Source organism: Gymnogyps californianus, chromosome 11 (genome assembly GCF_018139145.2).
Source record: "Gymnogyps californianus isolate 813 chromosome 11, ASM1813914v2, whole genome shotgun sequence".
In the NCBI taxonomy this organism is placed as follows: domain Eukaryota; kingdom Metazoa; phylum Chordata; class Aves; order Accipitriformes; family Cathartidae; genus Gymnogyps; species Gymnogyps californianus.
Genome location: NC_059481.1, coordinates 7,822,302 through 7,841,181, shown reverse-complemented (window position 1 = coordinate 7,841,181; position 18,880 = coordinate 7,822,302). Strand labels below are relative to the sequence as shown.

General features: G+C 38.1%; 1 protein-coding gene across 3 annotated transcripts in view; it reads right to left on the bottom strand.

Annotated features, from left to right (window-relative positions):
• THSD4 (thrombospondin type 1 domain containing 4) overlaps positions 1-18,880 on the bottom strand; it is a 333,781-nt gene that overhangs the window by 14,321 nt on the left and 300,580 nt on the right. For all 3 annotated transcript variants that reach the window (XM_050903083.1, XM_050903082.1, XM_050903084.1), the window contains 3 exons: positions 13,490-13,619; positions 11,527-11,731; positions 8,877-9,050 (listed from right to left, as the gene is read on the bottom strand). In XM_050903083.1, coding sequence (XP_050759040.1) covers positions 8,877-9,050; positions 11,527-11,731; positions 13,490-13,619 — 509 coding nt within the window. The remainder of the gene's footprint in view (positions 1-8,876; positions 9,051-11,526; positions 11,732-13,489; positions 13,620-18,880) is intronic.

The window sequence follows — 18,880 nt, the reverse complement described above, 5'->3', positions numbered from 1 at the left end:
GTGGTTTCAAAAGATTCAGGTAAATACTCAGCAAATAACTGTAACTACCACTAATTACTGCCCAACCTGTTTAAATTGTAAGTTGTTAATTAGTTTTAGCAGAAGAGGTGGCCATAGAAGTTTATGTAAATTCAATGTTTCTTTCTAATAACATGACTTCCCAGTAACTAACATTCACCATTCTCAACTTTTCATTGCTAAATTCTGAAAGCTCTTAATAAATAGGGATATGCAGATTCTTATGTCACATATTTGGAGATAGTATGCATGTCATCCATAAATCACACAAGATAAATTCCATTTATGCCTTTACAGTTTGGTCATTCATCTACTTCAGTGGGAAAGTCTCCATTATTCCACTGTTCTGGGCAGCATCAAACTATTGACATTTAAAAAACAGAAACATGCCAGGGAAATAATCAATTCTTGTGTTAGACTGGTTTTTTGTTGCCTAATTCTTTCTTAATCTGCCTTTTTTTTTTCCTTTTAAAATGCATTTGGCATTTCATGTCTAGACCATTAAAATAAAGAAAACCCCATGTGCAGCTTGCTGAAAGATATGTATATAATTGAATTTAAACAATTACAAACAATTATATTACACATGCAAAGAAAACCACAAATAAGTATGTAATATATGGGAGAAAAAGATGCATTTGATTGACATTTCGGATTTTATTTTTAACACACAATGTAATTAGTTAGGAGAAACTGTGTATTGCTTCCACAATGAACAGTACATTCCTTGTGAATGATCGTAACTCTGTATTGGAACATTTTTTTAAATTTTATTGAAAAAAAGTAAGAATGATTCAAAGAACTGGTAATGAGACACAGAGTTGACCATTAGCTTGATTTGGCTCCCATTGGTAATAAGGTAAGGGTTCTCATCCAGTAGTTCAACTACAGAACAGCAGATGCCATGATAGCACCACTATTAATAACAGGACTAACCAATACAGTCATTCATCTTCTCAAGAGAGAGACCAGTGACTGAATGTACAATTGGTTGCAAACTACTCTTCACCCACTTGCACTGAAGAATACTGGTTATTTGTGTGAAACATGTAGTCATGTTATATTTATTCCACAGATACAGTATAGAAAAACATTTTTCCTAACAGCAAGTTGGCTTCTTTCACAAGATGTTCAAATAGAAGGACAAAGCTTTACTGAAATGGAATCCCTAGAGAACTAAAAAAGTGATTCAACTTTTTACAAGTCATTTTTTTAACAAACAGAATACAATTTTGGAATAACTAGAAACTCAGAATTTAAAGAGATGCTTATGTACTCCACAGGAATAGAAAAAAATTGCTCATACTTTGCAATGGTTTCTTCCTCCATTTGCAAGATCGAATAATTAAGCTTCCCTTAAATGATGCCGACAAATAACAAAATGAACCTTTTTTTGTTGGTGGTGCACAATAAAATTTTCCACTTTCACACAGATATATAAAATATACCTATCTCCTCAGCAAACCAGATTTGATGGCTAAGGAGGTCTTTTCAAAGTAAACAGGCAAAATCTTGAAAATACAAGACTGATGTCAATTGTGCTAGTAGTCAACATTTTCCTGTTTATGTAAACTAAAACTGAAGTAAACCCATTTCAAACAGTCCACTCCTAGGTTAACTGACTGTTTAACTGAGCCCCATAAAATGGCTACTTTTCAAACCCACTGTACTGAAATAAATTTTGTGGCTTTTCCTATTTTATCCTCGGCAAGTATGTTCAATTACATTATGCAGAGAACTATGCATATACTCTGCAAATACTTTTCTTATTTCTAAGTAATTTTCATTTGACAATCTAATTTGCTTTTCTGCTTTGCAAACCAGAGCTGGGAACAAGTTTAGTCTATAAAGTCCTCCAGAAAATCTCCATAGTCTTATGTTTTAAATGATTATGCATGAACTGGGCTTACATATCAAATAACAAAGGAAATACCAAATGGGAAGGTATAGGGTTGTCCCACCCTCTGCTGCAAGATTTTACTATAGATTAACTACCCTCAAAGGATTTACAAAGCAAACTTAAACCTGAATGTTTCTGCGTTAAGTATTTGGGTTTTCATGTTTTTTTTCTTCCTTTCAGTAAAAATCTTCCATGTGAAAGCCATGATTTTCAAAGCCCAAGGCAGGGAGTAGGGAGTGTTTGGATAACAAATCCTCTCCCTTTGGTTTTCACAATTGAAACACCCACTGCTTTCAATTTTGTGCCATTGATTTGTTGCATTAATACATACTAACTGCCATAACCTAACATTGTATGACATGAGGAACTTTCACAAGCTGCAACTTCTCTGTTCTGGTCCTATTATTAAAGATATTTTGTTTCACTGTCTTGTTTTAATTGGCAGAAATTCCTCAGAAACCTTACTCTGTGGAACACCCTCCCTAGTTTTAAGGAGTCTGCCATTTCTCCTCTTCCTGAGGTCCTTCCCTCATGAGTTCAATTTCAGAAGCTTTCCATTCCCATTAAAAACTGAAAATAAAAAACCACTCCTAATACAGTGCCCTGATAGTTGTCAGGAAACAACTGTAACAGCAGTCAAAGAAAGTAAGGCTAGTTCCTGCGAACCTGGAAAACTGCAAGTGGAAGCCTGAATTTTTGTCACAGCCACAGGGCATGGTAGAGTAAAAAAACCCCTTTAACAGTGCCCGTTCCCTTTCACCAATGTGCGAGCCCTACTCACTACCCTCAACTGGGGCAACAGACCACAAGAAATCTACCAGAACTCGAGAGTCCTTTCGCCCAGGTCTCAGCATCATTGCTAGCCTTAATTAAATTTTTAAATAACAACCAATTGAGTTCCAGTAAAATGTCCCCATTTGTGCAGGATTTCTGTCTACCACACTTTAACGTTCATCATTTTAATTATTCCCTGCAAGATAGTAAAGCTTTTTATGAATCATCCTCCTGATGTTACACTACTGCAAAAAATAAAAATGAAGATCAATGTTTGACATACACTTATGGAACTCCTTAGCATTATTTGACCTACTCTGAAGGGATTTTAGAAGGATTATGTAACCTTTGTTTTCCCAATAATAAACTAAGAATTGTATTTCAGGAGCTCACTTCTGCCGCAGTTCCAGACTGGGGGCAGATTTTCAAAGGACATAAAAATGTTGAGAGCAGCCTTGATGTCTAAAAAAATAAATTTAAAAAAAAAAAAAAAGTAAAAAAAGGGGGGGAAATAGTTAGAAATATCCTTATGTATTGCCAAAACACTTTCTGGTACTGGATTTAAATTATTTCCCTTTAGAGTGCATCTATGCATGTAGTAGGTGCTGGATCAGAAGTCAAACCGTCCCTGTATTAAGTCTAGCGATCCATGGTATCCTTCCAAGGTAACAAAAGTTTTGAAATATGGTCTTAGAATTTTTGGACACTTCAGCTGGATCATAATTGCTTCTACATACGTACTGTTACTTTCTTTATATGTAGTTGGTAACACTGTTGGTACTTACATATTACTAATGCTCTCTGAAGTAGGTAACGTTAGGAAACAGACTTCTTCGCTACTCTGGCTCATACAATAAATATCACTTGCCTTGAGAGCTGTAAGGACATCTCAGGGCCTGAGTGCACCAATATGCCTTACTGGCCCTGACCAGCCTCACCTGGGGCCTCCACTCACACCACTGCCCATGGCCCAGGGTCTCCATTTAACCTCAGCCCTGGACCATCAGTCCCTGCCCGAGCTTTATCAGAGATGTGCCTGTCCCCAGCCACAGCCTGGGCACGGGCCTCACTGATCCCTCACCCTTGGACTCGCTTCCCAGCTTGACCTTGACCCTGCCTCATTACCATGGACCTTCCCCAGGAGCACTGGGCTGTGTCCGACCCTGGATACTGTCACTGGACCTGAGCTGTGGATTGATTTCCCAGCTTGACCCAGGGCCTGCCTCATCACCATGATCTTGCCTGATAATCTGCACTCTCGTTTGCCCCTGCCTGCCACCTACGAGCCTGCCCTGCTGACCTAACTGGGATACTATGGGCCCTAGCTGGCAAGGCTCCTCCCTGCCATGCAGACTTTTATATGCCGATTTTCATCTAAAGCCGCCGAATTGTGGCAAAGAGAGATCAGCTCTAGAGAAGAAAACAGAAATCTCTGTAGGTCTTGGCCATCCTTCTATCGATGTCTCCTTCAAAACTCTCCTGGCTATATGTTTCACTGCAAATCACGGAGTTACGTATTTATACATGAAGAATGCAAAACTTCTATTTCCATATGATCCCCACATGAAATCAATGGAAAGGGGTATTTTATCTTGTTTTCATTTTATATGGAAAACAAATAAACAGTGATAATAAAAATTAACGAAATGCCTGCACAAGCTTCACGGTGGTCTCTTTTCCTTTGGTTTTTTTTCAGGATCCAGGAGATTTTACGTGAGCTATCCAGATTTAAACAAAAAACAGTGAAAGAAGAGTGTAAACTACAATATTCATTGGTGGTTCCACATTTGATTGGTCAACAAATCCACTTGTTCCTGTTACGTAATGCTTTAGGATTGTGAGGAATAAAGCGTTTTTACGAAGCATACTACAGTTCTCTAATGGAAGATATTACAGAAGCATCGCTGTTACTCCTTTTAATGAAGAGTGAAATCCAGACCATGCGTTTGATCTGTTTTGATTTTGTTCCCTGATGTGCAGCATTCTTCTTTCTTCCCAAAATTTTATTTTGGCCTCAGAATCTCATTAACATCTAAGAATTGTTTGTATTTTGGCTTCTCTTCTAAGTACACTCTAAACATAAAATGAGAAACAAGTGAACAGGGGAGATGGCAGTGAGGAGTAAACAAAAACACAAGAGGGGAATGCTCCAGTTAGCTGGAAGGAAACACTGGTGAGTCTCCCATTGCTGTAAATCAGGAGAATGCGGTTTCCCGCTTCTGACCCATAGGAGAAGTAAACTCTCCAGCAATTAGAGCTGTCAAAGAATCAGTCATGTGAAATGTTTGCAAGAATCTCATCTGCTCCCATCAATCCAATTTTGTTGCTAAGTTCAGTAAGGTTCACCAGCCTTACTCTACTGATTAATGGATGCAGTTTGGTGGAACTCTGCCGTTTTAACGCAGTATGACATCTTAAGAGAATTATGAGACAGGAAGCCATCTTTCTACAAAAGCACGTAAAAATATCACAAAAGTTTCTCCAGACTCTAAAATCAAACAGGGTTAAAGATCATGTAGAAGACAAAGCCATGAAACTTAATTCTCTTATTCATACTCAAGATAGAGCAATAAATGTAAAGACAGGCACATACAAAGTAAGATGAGTCTCACTTTGCTGCCAGAGACTTTTAACCTGTAATCTTTCCCATTGAAATGAGTAAAAATTTCTGTTTCTCTCAAGATTGAGCCTGGGGGATATCAGAATATGGTGTTTAGATCTACTTTAAAGACAAATAACAGAGCACATACTTTTCAGAAAATAAGGGTTTGTTTAAGGATGAACTGCTTTCCTTCCTTCCTTCGCATGTTCCACCAGTGTGCACATGGTAGCCATACAACTCATAAGCTTTGCAGGTAGAAGTGTGTGTAACATACATACAATGGACTCTGATACCTGTTTACCAAAATAACTCAAATCAAGAACTGTATTGTTTTAGGAACATGGAGGTTTTTTTAATTACTTAGGATTAATTGTATGTATAAAGAATCAGAAACTGAATCCAAGAAGCTCAATGCCATGGGGGGAAACAGGTGGGCCATAAAATACATAAATATATGTTGTGGGAAAACAAGATGGGAGAACATGGTAGGATGGCAGCCAAGTGTTATTTACAGAGTAAAGCTACATACAGCCCACTCTGGGAAGGAGAGACAACTACACACAACTCTCTATGTACTCTGCAGGTTTTTAAGTGCACCTATGTTGTATTGCAGAAGTTACATTTAGGGAAATTTAATGATATAATCTTCTAGTTCAGAACCACAGAAAATATTAATGAAAACGAAGGCAACTAGCATGATTTTGCATCAATTAAAACTTTGCAAGGTTTCAGCAAAATAAGAAAACCCAAAATCTTTCCACCAATCCTAAATTAGATCCTGTCCTTTTCTTAAAACTCAGATGTGACTATTCATCTCTTTCTCTCCCTGTGTTAAAGAACACCCTTGTCAAATTCTGCACTAATGTATATCACAGTTATCAAATCCTGAAATTTAACATCTGTTGGCAGCAAAGACAATTGTAATTTTTATGTTACTGTGCTTTTTCTTGATGTTTCGCTAATTAACCAAGGCTATATTGTAATGCCCCATGCATCACATAAATCCGGACATGGAAGTTTGATATATCCCTTGCTGAAAGAGAAAGTATGTGCCTAACCGATCTCTGACAGGCCTCTGGAAACTGCTACTTGCTGCATGTGCAACAGTACACATTAAGTGTTTGCAAAACGGGTTCAGAAAAGTACAGGCCAGGCCTTCTCTTATGGCTGTAACCAAGTTTGAACTCAACCATTTCAAAGTTCCAGCGTTCTCAAAAGTTATGATAAGTTCTTTTACCTCTTATTTCTAGCCACGGCTGAAATGTTAAAGTACAATGGGAAAGACTGTTCTGTGGTATTTCCAGCTGGGACTTGAAGTAGGCATGTAATAAATCTCACAAAGAAGCTCTGTTCTTGTGAGATTTCCACCACAGTTTTGCGGACTCAGGAGGTTTGAACAAGCTTTCTTTAAGCATTTGAACTTTTGGCTGCTTATCTGAACCATCTGTGGCTGCCCATCGCTGATCTATGCTTATTGCTGAAGTGTGGCTTGTCTTAAAGTACTTTTTAAAGAATTGTTTGGGGAAATTACACATGCAAAGCCCATACACCTGGGAATGCCCATTTCCATCCCACGACAGAATTCTTCTCTTGTCTTTCAATAAAAACACACTCCTCTACAAATGAAGACAGACTTCTGATCCTAAAAAAACAGCCCTTGAAAGGCACAATAAGAAGGCTAATGCCCAAAGGCCTGACTTTGCAAAGCTACTGACTACTCCTATATTCCACTGACTTCCACTGGAATCACTGCCACTAAACGTCTCTAAACATCCGAGCTGCAAGGTGTGCGTGAACCTTAGAAGATTCTGCACATTCTAGCCCAAATCTACTTTTTTCCTGAAATAAGCTGTTCCTTCTGTTCTCTTTGTGAATCAAACTCCAAACCCGCTGCTGGCAGAAGTGACGGTGAACAATGCCAACTACAGTAGCAAGCATTTGGAAGAAATTAATTTGTACACTTATATAAGCTGAGAAGGTAACAAAATCCATTCTTTACTCTCTGACCCTAAAATGTTTGTGGTAAGAAAAAACTCCAACATTTTCCACATTACCTGCTTCACTTTTATGTCTCATTTAATACATATAAATAAGCATAATAACATTCTACAGTCATAACCTTCAGCTACAAAAACTACTTTTAATTCTGCAGAGGACAAAATATCAAAGTAGAATAATGAAGAAAACATTGATGCTAGAGTCTTCACTGGAATGTATGTGCTTTATGTGGTAGAACTGCACTAGCTGATAGTAGCTGGGCAAGCTTTTTCAAGAAAGATGTCTCTGAGGTAGAATGCATTTTTCTCTCTTGTAAAATATCACTTTAATAGCACTGTACAAAGAACAGCTCTACAAGGTAAAAAAAAAAAAAAAAAGCGCTGCCATTTCCACTACAGCAAGAACTTTGCCATTTGCACTAATACCTATAATTTACCTGGTAACTTTCTGTCCATGCTATGCAAGAGCGTACACTGAGCATAACAACTGGGAAAAAAAGTTCAAATGACAATAACAAAAATTTATTAGGATATAATTTTTATTTTCTTTATAAAATCTATTTGAGTTGTCTGGAAGCTGAAAATTTTGCAGGCCTTTAATTGTAGCAAGAGTCCGATCAGCCTTTTTAAAATTATGTGACATACCAGGTACCTGTCCTACTTGTGAAGTTCCTCCTCCTTCTCTGCATCTAACGCATGTGGAAAGTCTTCTGAGTGTCCAAACTAATGCATAACCTATGAGCCAGACATTCCTAGCTTTCAGAGATACTACCACAAAATTATCGAAATAATGAATCGGTGAAGTTATGAATGTAATCTTACAGCTTGAAAGAGAAATTATATTATTTGCCTGCCAAAACAACCAGTCAAAGAAAAGGGAGATGCAATCAGGATTTTACAAACCGAAGGCTCAACTTGTCTACAGATGAAATTGATATGCAAGCATCCACAAGAGGGACCAAAATACCAGGTTTTTCTTAGCCCATATCTGTAAGCCTTTTAATGAAAGCATATAAATATCACTACTGAACAACTCTGAGCCCAATCATGAAACAAGGTAAATCACCACTGGTTTTATTGCTTTCGTGTGGAGAATGGGACTCACTGGAATAAAAAAATACATCCATGTTCACAAAGTACAAAAGCCTGAATCAACCTTGCCTAAGTTTATGAAGTTCTTCCCCTCTTTTCACAGCTATAGGGTAATTGTTTTATGGCTTGAACTTAAACCCAGACATCAGGCCTCAAACCTCCATCCCTTAAAAAAAACAGTAGGGAAACTTTTAGAGTCTGAACCTTGAGACTCAGGACTAAGCAAGGCAGAATAATAAATCTCAGCACACTCAGTATTTTGGGAAGTTCAGACACAGAGCCAATTCTAAATCCAGATGTTTGGCCATGTACCCACACGCTTGCCCTTGGGATCATTATTTTTTTGTTTGCTCTTGCCTGTTTAACAGATCAAGGATAAACATGGAAAATAAGATCACTCCTTTTACGGCTGTACAGATGTACATTTTTTAATTCTGATGCACCTCAGCTGTTTTAGAAGATATGGCAGCACAAAGATAATAAGAAGCCTTACCCTGTCACTCCACTCTGTAAGGAACCAGCTCTTAGCACAGGGACCCATGTCGCAGTTCTCAATATCATTTGGCCGCAGCTTCATGTTACATTCCTCATCATCAACAATGTCTCCAAGGTTGCTGACACATTTCACATCTCGGGTCCTCTGCCCCACTCCACAAGGCACTGAACACTGTAACACAAGGGAGGTTGCATCAGGTCCCTATGTAAGAATTGCAGTGGTTTATCAGGGAGCTGGGAACGTACAGCTCATTCATTCCTGCTAAGACATCCACAGAAGCTATAGAACTGGATTGCTAGGAATAGGGAATAAAAACGCATTACTAGTTTTAAGTCATATTCTCAGTCTGTAGTATTCTACAGTATACTATGCAGATACATTTGGAAAACATAAAATTAAACCCTGTCTTCAACAGGCCATGCTGCACCTTATCAAAATGAACTGCTGGTATCTGAATAGCAGGCTGACATATTCTGCATAATTTTCATCTTGATCTGTAAGCAGACACGAAGCAAGAGAAACGCAAAGAAACACAACTTCTGAATCCCTCTTAGAAGTAAAAGCAGGAGAACCTGCTCTCTTTTCTTCAACCTCAGAGCACGCTGACAGCTATTGATATCTCTGCCCCATGACATGAAGCATCCACATCATGAAGCAAGATGGGAACATAATTTTCTGCTGTGTACACATGAAATGTTTTGATGAGTCCTGTAAACGCTCGAGAATTAAAGGGGAAAATCTCTGGGAATTCAAAGATTAAAGACTGCAGTACCTGCATACAAGGGTACCTCGCAGAGCTTCCAAAGGCAGCCTCACTGGTTTTTCCTTGCTTTCAAATGCTTAATCATGTCTACTATATTTACATGTCAAAGTTATTTATCATGTAAAATATATTCCCTACAGCAAGATACCTCACAGACTTCATCTTCAGACTGCAGCTATTTCTTCAACTGTTCACTCTAGAACACTGGCCAAAACCCAGACTAGATGTGTGAGGTCATTAAATAGCAAAATACTAATAAAAACAAATACCCCATTCCTTATGTCATGAAGGGGGCCATTTGTCCAGAGTTATTCTCAAAGTCTAGTCTGCTGACTCCAAACTTAAAATTACCACAATGCCATTTTTTCTAATCAGACTTAGATCAAAGTTTTTGACATTTGTATGTCAGAAAAAATGGTAAGCCCATTAAAACCTTAAGATGGGCTACCACAGACCTGTCTCCACAGTGAAAACCTAACTGTACTTCAGTAAGCACAAACACAAATAAATGCTCTACTGAAATCAGTTTGCAAACTCCTTTCTTTATGACAGATCTTCCTCATGCCAAGAACTTTAATTTTACTTCCAAGAGGAAATGAATCACAGAATTTTATTGGAATTACACTTATATTCAACCAGCTACAATTTCTAAAGCATTTGTTTAGCTTGATTCCCCATATGCAGTAAACCTCTAAAGGCTCTATACACTGAAATACTTCTCAAAACGCAACAACACACAAAACCAGCTCCCCTTTCTCATCATCAACACAATAAAATAATCAAAACTTTACCTTTAATATCAATTTTACTGTCCTTTAAGTCCAGATGGATGTCTAGCTATTTCTAATTTTTTTTGTCAGGAATATATCAACATATCACAGATACTTCATGACTAGGAAGTTAACAATGCCACCATCGGCCTCAGAAATGCAGCAACTGAGAGCGCTAACTCACACAGGCTTTACTGTGGGGGAAGACCCACTATAAAGCCACACAAAGTCTGCTGCATGACTCTTTAGCCTACTGTGACTGCGTGGATGGAAAGCTGTGCTGCTACTGCCAGTGCAGCTAGCCCATGCACAACACACTGCGTGCTGCAACATGCATTACAGCACAGGCTGGGGGAATTAGGAGCAAGGAAGCACTTCAGTAGAAAGGAAAAAGAAGGTTTAGGTTCAGGGTTTAAGCTGGAATTTTTCACGGTCTATCCACTCACATAATTCAGCAACTCTAAAATTTTTTTGCTTTGTTTCATGGCTAACTGAAAGAGATTTATCACTATACCTAATACACCAGGATATTTTCTCTTTCACACAATGGCCGTGAAAGTATCTAGGATGGTTGTCAGGTTGGCCAAACCTTTTGTAAGCAGCACAGAAACTGAAGCTCAAAACTGTACCGTCCACATTTATCTGAAAGTCTTCGCACAGCCTGAAACCAACTAGAGTAACAGCAACTATTGACTCTATCCTTAATACATACATAAGGTTAAATAACTCCTGGAACTAAACTCTACGTGCTATGAGAAAGAGCAATAAGTTTGCCACCACAGGCAAACCTATCAGGACTCTCCCAACTCTACTTCATAGAGTATTTTAAAAAAAGCATTGCTTAGAAAGCCTGTGTACTTCTGTACACACACATCTGTGTTTTGTACTATTCAATCGCTCTTCTGCAGCTTCTTTCTGGTTACGAACAGTAAACTTTAATGGTCACAATTGAGCAGGGTTTTCTTGAACTAAGATTCACATATTTCCAAGGCTTTTTACATTCCACTTCCCTGTTTTAAACAAAAACAAGTTTCATGTTTGATTAGTGATACCTGGAAGAAAATTCTTATTTTTTTCTGAGGCTTTATGCCCCACGTTAATCAATCATACTTACTGAGGTCCACTCTGTCCTAATCTGCCATTCACTGCAGATCTTCAGCTGGCAAGTGCTGGTTGTCTCTGGTTTCTCCAGGTGATGACAGCGGTATTGCTGAACTGTCAAGGTACGATTGGCATACATTTGCCGGCATAAGATCTGTCGATGCTGCATACCAAGGCCACATGTTTTGCTGCACTCAGACCACTCCCCTATATCCCAGCTAAAGAGAAAAAAAAAAAAAAAAGAGGATGTATTTTTTCAGTAAATATTTCTCTAATACTAATCTTAACAGAACTTGAATGACACGATTCTGATGCTGGTACAGAATCTTATAAAATAACACTTAAGCCTCTGCATGCATAACTTAATCCTTTATGAAGACAACGTTGTATACTTGTACCCAATCTACCTTTAGTGATTGATAATAATAAGCACACATACAGATTGCACAATTTACAGTTTCAAGACATATTACAAACATTAATTAAGCCACTAATGGCTGGGGATTTTTAAAGAATCTAGCTATAATATAAATTATTGCTCTAACGACACTTCCCCAAAATTTAAGGAGTTTTGCATAAAATTTTTCTGCAGCAAAGGCTCTAAAAAAAGACAATACCACAAAAATCACGTAATGCATCCAGGCATTCATTCATCAGTAAAACTGAAATAGCAAATGATAAGCAATGAATAAATACATTTAATTTTAGAGATTAAAAAAATCCCTAGATATATTCTTCTCATTCCAAGATTTCACTGTATTTATTTAATCCCTTTGTGTAAACATGTCATTTTCCCCTTGCAGTTTTCATTTCAAGCATGAAGACATATACAAATAAGGGAAGTATACGAACTGTTCACACATTTTATTTCAGAACTCTTGTGGAGAGCAAGCGAAATCTCTGTATTCTTTTTAATAAATATTTACATAGCTTTGTGTATATTCTTGATATTATCCTGTGTAAACAAATGAAGCTGAATTAATGAGTTGTTAGAAAGAAAAAGGTGAGAAAAATGCTTTGTGAGAGAAGACATCTTCAAGTAAACAGCTTCAGAAGTTCCTGAGTATCTAATATGCACTAGGAAATTGCTTGTCAGGCATCTCTAACACGGTAACAGCACTTACACCATTAGAAACTTTGTGGGATAAGGAGTGGACACTTGCTGCTCAGAAGAGAACTGAAGAATGTAACCACAAGAGAGACGGAAAATACAGCTGCTGACCTGAAATAAAGTTGCTATAATGGCAACTGGGTTTAACCCTTTTCTCTTCCTGGTATACACCCTGGCTGAATTGACCTTTTTTTTTTCCCTTGACTATTTAAAAGAAGTTGCTTAGCCAATTGTAAGTCACAGTCTCCTGATAGCAAGTGCCTTTTCAGAAGGCAATCACACCTAAGCTGGTTGTATTAGTGTGCTGGAAACAAGGACTACCACTTCAGAATCCAGTCTTTGAGTTGAAGAACTACTGAATTCCAGGAAAGAGAGGTGATGTTTATGAGGGGGCTGTTGTGAGCACTATCAGCCCCATCTTTAAATATGACACCATGGAATGAACAGGTGGGTTCACTGCACCCACTGCACTCTGTGCACCACAGCACACTGATCCAATGTGGAGTGATATAACCTACAGAGCCTCTTCTTTACACAAGTATATGCAGAAGCCTGTCACCTGAAAAAAAAAGTACCCATAGAGAGACTATGTATAGTGTGCATGCCTGAACAATCACACAAATTTTGAGAAATTACTACACTCACTTGCTGCCAACTTCCCTTTTGTCCTCTCTGAATGTTATTGCTCCCTGTGAAGGGGAAGAAGGCCATCAACAACTAAGGAAAAAATATCCACTACACTTTATGACACTAGTGCATAGTACTTAGAAGCTCAAACTAGTTTCCTACTTAGAATAACCTTTTTCACGTGCAAAACCTCAGCGACATTAGCTTATTTCACTTGACTTAAATTGTAATATCTTACAAAGCTGGACACGGGAAGAGGTTGCAGGCCTCCTCTTCTGGAATGGGTTTGGTGCTGCTGTCACAGTAACTCTCAGATACCTCCTCGTGAGTGATTCTGTTGACGCAGTGGAAAACTGGGTACTGTGACCCTGAAATGAAGAAGAAAATTAGGTGATGCATTGCAAAAGACTCTGCAGTCATAACAGTAGCATCCAACACTGATGCAGAAAGGAAAAGCGTAACTTAACAACAGGAAATACAGAATAAGATTTTATCCAAAATTTCCAAATGTGAGAGCTGAATGTTGTACTGTTTACATTGTAGTATTAAGGGAAGTCCTTAATACATAGAAAGTACAACATGGCATTGTAGGAAAGGCTGAGAAAACATGCTCCTTGGTCTGCATGAGATCTTTATAGTGCAGAGAGTACAAACATTAAGTATTCAGGCAATTTAAATAAATGCAGCCAAGTGGCCACAACACAGGCTTGAGAGGAAGAAAAATTTAGCAGTCATTCTGTTGTGCTTCTGGAAAGAGACTGAGCCTCCTTACTTTAGAGTTACATGGTGAGTAAACACATGAGAATATTACCCACTTTACCTGGTTTTTTAAAAGATTCATAAGATAAAGCTTACAGGTTAAGCATTACTGTAGACTAGACTCACTAAAAATTACTACTCTCCATATTTAATGCTCGGTCTTTAAATAATTTTCATGCTAGAGCAGAAAGACAGAACTCTACTTCTATTACTACTGCAAATTGACTACCACAATGACGACAAAGAGCAAGGTCCTAACATGCCTACTTGTATTTGGTAAGTGAAAAGTTGGAGTACATTAACAAGTTTCCTGACACAGGTGATCAAGGAGCCAACCAGGAAAGGTGCTCTGCTAGACCTGATACATAAAAACGAGGAAGAAAAAGTCAGGGATGTGAAAATCAGGGGCAGCTTTGGCTGCAGTGACCATGACATGGTAGAGTTCAGGATTCTAAGAGGAGGGAGCAGGGCAAAAAGCAGGACCACAACCCTGAATTTCAGAAGAGCAGACCCAAACCTCTTCAGAGATCTGCTTGGAAGAATCCCATGGGATAAAGCTCTAGAGAGAAGAGGAGTCCAGGAGAGCTGGTTGATATTCAAAGACCACCTCTTCCAAGCTCAAGAAAGGTCCGTCTTGACAAGTAGGAAACCAAGCAAAGGTGGCAGGAGGCCTGCATGGATAAGCAAGGAGTTCCAAACTAAGCTTAGACATAAAAAGGAAGTACAAGAGGTGTAAGCAGGAGCAGGTGATCCCGGAGGAGTACAGAGATGCTGTCTGATTGTGCAGGGATGGGGTTAAGAAAGGCAAGGCCCACGTGGAGTTGAATCTGGCAAGGGATGTGAAAGGCAACTCTGCAAGTATGTAAACAGCAAAGGAAAGACTAGGAAAAATTTTCTTTTTAGTTCTTTTTAGAAAGTAGTAGGAAAGTCTGCTCTCCCTCTGCCATGTTTGTATCATGTAAAGTGGCAGCAACCCCTCCTCTGGCTGTGGTACAGCAATGGCACAGGACACCTCCATGGTAATAGGAGCCATTTGGTTAAAAGAGAAACAGGGCTCAGCCAAAGAGAAGCGATCAAGGTACAACCCACAACTGCCAGTTCAATCACTTGACGCTAGACCCACTGACTTAAAAATTGGGTGATTTTAGTTGTTTTAGGCTATCCTACAACAACTAACTTCAAATGACTAATTATTTATTGGTATTGAAGCCTTATTAGTGCAGATGCTCAACTATGCAGAGAAAGAAACTACGAACAGGAAAATAAACTCTGAACTGAAGAAGAAACATTTTGCTTAGCTTAGACCTAACTTTCTTCCACAGAATGAAATAAGCACAAGTGGAATGCTATTCAAACAGACAAGCAGATACAGAGCTTACACTTCTTCCCACAAACTTTTCCTGGAATGCTTTCCTCCTTTTCCTGGAATGCTTTCCTTCTCAGATTTCATGTTTGTCATTTTGCCTTTGAAATGCATGCATGATATGTAATCATTCTGAATAAGGCTGTATTTTTAAAGTAAAACTACACTGACCGACCTTAACAATATACTTCAAAATTTGGGGAACTATAGCGTACAACCTGAAGATAGTCACAAATGTCTATCTGTGTTCTCAGTGTTTGCAATCAGAAGTAGAATGAGATAAAAAACAAAATTCAGGTGGTTTAAGCAAGCACTTTTTCAACAGAACTCGTATTGCTCACGCTCACGCTGCTCTTGTCTGAAACACCTACGTTTATCTAGGGAAGCTACCACTCTATCTCAGGAATGCACCCTATACAACAGTCTCTCTAGACCAAGCATCAGAAAGATTACAGAAAAGTGGTTTTTTTCTATGTTACTGGCAAGATAGGAAGAAGCAGGGCACAAGTTATCAGTACAATAGCTTCATCTTTCTGCAAAACAGACTTCTCTTTTCCTTAGATCAAAATGTCTGCCTGCACATTTACAAAAACCATACTGCCATGCCTCTGAGTCAAAGGCAAAAAGAAGTCCCATCTTGCCTAGAAGACCTAGGCAATTTGCACAGAAAACTCAGCTGCATCTTTTGCTGGTATTTGTGTCTAAAAAGAGTGTAGAAAAGGCCTAGGTTGTAACAGTTAAAGCTTATGTACCTCAAATGTGGGTCTACTAAAGCCTGCACTGTCAGTGACACTGATTCGCAAGATTATTGACACTATAAGTCTTAGGCCACTGGATTGAAGATCAGTTTTCTCCAGCTTTCCATTTCTAATTATCCACTTGAACTTGCAGTCTTTGTCTGAGATCTGTGGTTAATTAGCTCCACATTTTTTACCTCCTGGAGCTCAAAACCTCTATAGATTTAATGGTAACTGCTGAATAATTTTTTAAATTGTATTATCATATTTTGTCATATTTTGTAATTAACAATTCAAACATCTCATCCTGGGTTTACTGAAATCAATTTCCTTTGTCATGCAACCAACAGGTAACTTACACTTGTGATCAAGAAATAGAAAGAAAGGAGATCAATACATTCAGCCATGTATTCAAAAAAATACTGCACCAGAGATCTGTAGTAATTCTAAATTATGACTTTATGACTTTAAATAACATAAGGGTGGCTGTAGTGTAGTGTAGTTGATGGTAACTGTTGGCTGGCACACTTCAATTTCAGGATAGAAAATTTAAAATTACAATTCCCACTAAGTTATATTTGTTTAAGAATTTAATTCTATCAAAGTAAGGCTTTGTATCTCACCAGCTAACTTACACTAATACTTCAGAAAAAGCTATTATATTTTCTGAAAGCTAAGGAAAATATCAGCAGTTTGCACTCTTTAACCTCCTTTCTAATTCTTCTTTAAAAAAGTAACAAACATGATGCCATGACTGATAACAAATTACACATCCCAAGTAATTTCCAAGGTGTAGATAACAGTTTTAAGGCACAGGCTGTGCTCAAAGAAGATGAAGTGAGGTACTCCTCCTGTAAGATCTTTCAGACAAAATTTGGACAAAGTTCCTGCGGCTCCAGGACTGGAGGAATTTGCAGTGCGCACCAGCCCTCTTCCCTCTGGAGAACAGAGAGGGATGATGTGCTACTTCACTTACCTGACAGCATGCAGTAGCAGTTTTCACACTGTCCAAATTCTAACAGATCTATTTGCTCAGCCATCTTAAATGGAAATGTGGGACGAATTGGTGGCAGTTCTCATGGGAAGCATTTTCACTTTTTAAAAAAATGATAATAGGGTTTTTTTTTTTCCAAGCCAAATTTTTACTGAAAAGTGCTTTGAAATCTCACAGCTTTTCATCAAAACTGTTAATTTACCCTCCCTTTTTCCTTAGGTAGCACAAAAATAGTTTTTCTTTCTTTTTTCTTCCAACTTAAAATTTCCTAAAGTTATTTAGCTTTGACAGGTTCATTTTGAAAAAGACAAGAAATTAAAGACCATGTATCATCTACATTTCTGCATGAAGAAATACAGTAGCAGAAAAAAGGAAAACATAGAAAAAAGAGAAAAGAAGAAAGTGTCCTATATTGAATCATACAAAATGAAAACAAAGCCTTAAATAGTACAGAATTTCTTTCTGATTTTTTCACTCCATTTTTTATCAGCCTATATAACTTAGTTTGACTTGAAATGCCTTAGGGGAATCAGAGATTCACACAGGCTTCTCACACCAAAATCACACGGAATGTTCATACAGCCTCAACAGTGTCAGGATCCTGCTCTCAAGGTCCAGTTTCTTTTGAATTTAACTCAATCAGAACACATACACATTCTCCAAATAACGGGAAAAGAGAGACTCATTTTTGACAGTTCTCGTTAAATTTCACACAGTAAATTTAAGCTGTATAGGACGCTGAAAGATATCCTTTGAATTCTGTTTTCCTACAATTTTGCTATCATCATTTTGACTGAGATTTCATTAATACCACTGCCAACAGCTACTAGATCGCTGAAGAAACGGCAAGAACTATGTTCAAATGTCCCTAAGATCCACAGGAAATAAACCCAAGACTTCTATGATGTAAAGGAAGAATACATTTACCCTGATGCGTTCCTGCAACTGCATCATAAATTACCTGATTTGGATACTAAAATTCACCAGGTATATGATAATGTAGACACTCAGCAGGTGATACTCACTGATTGTGGCTAAACAATAATCAGGCGCAATTAACGATTCTGCCCATATGACTTGTATTAAAGACACATAGTGGATTTAAATACCAACAAAAATAATTCTGGTTTACATTCCCTCCTTTTCTCCACAAAAAGGCTGACTTCAAAAAGTCTTCTGACTTTTATAGGCTGTATTTTAGCTCTAACACTTTTGCAGTAATTTCTCCAAGTAAAAAAGTTTTCTCAATATACTGGGAAGCAATTTTGACTGGTATCAATATTGCTGGATATTTTTAGCTCTATCTGTAGCTATAACATGGACACTCATCTGGCCTTGGACCAAATTCGCAAAGTGTCAAACTAATTAGGAAGCAAATGTTCTCAACGTATATGAACTGGTGACAGTCAGCTGAGTTCCCTCACTGGTACATCTTTGTTTCAAAGCTCTGCGATTTTTTAGGTATGGTGATGGGTGGCTATGTATAGTGCAAAAGATTTCACTTTTACTATCACAAAAACTTATTCTTCCAAATAATTGCTTGTGCTATGCATTATTGAATCTGTGGTCACTGTGAACATCTTATGGCAAAGATTAATCTGACAAGCTCAAAGTAGTGTATCCATCACATCCCAAAAGCCCACTAATTACCAGTCCTTTTCTGTCCTTCTTCCTTCCCACTTCTCCCCTATGAAAACCTCAGTTTTCTGAAGTCACATTATTGCTGTTCCAGCAACATCCAAAGAGGCGAAATATGGCTGATGGAATCCCTGTGAA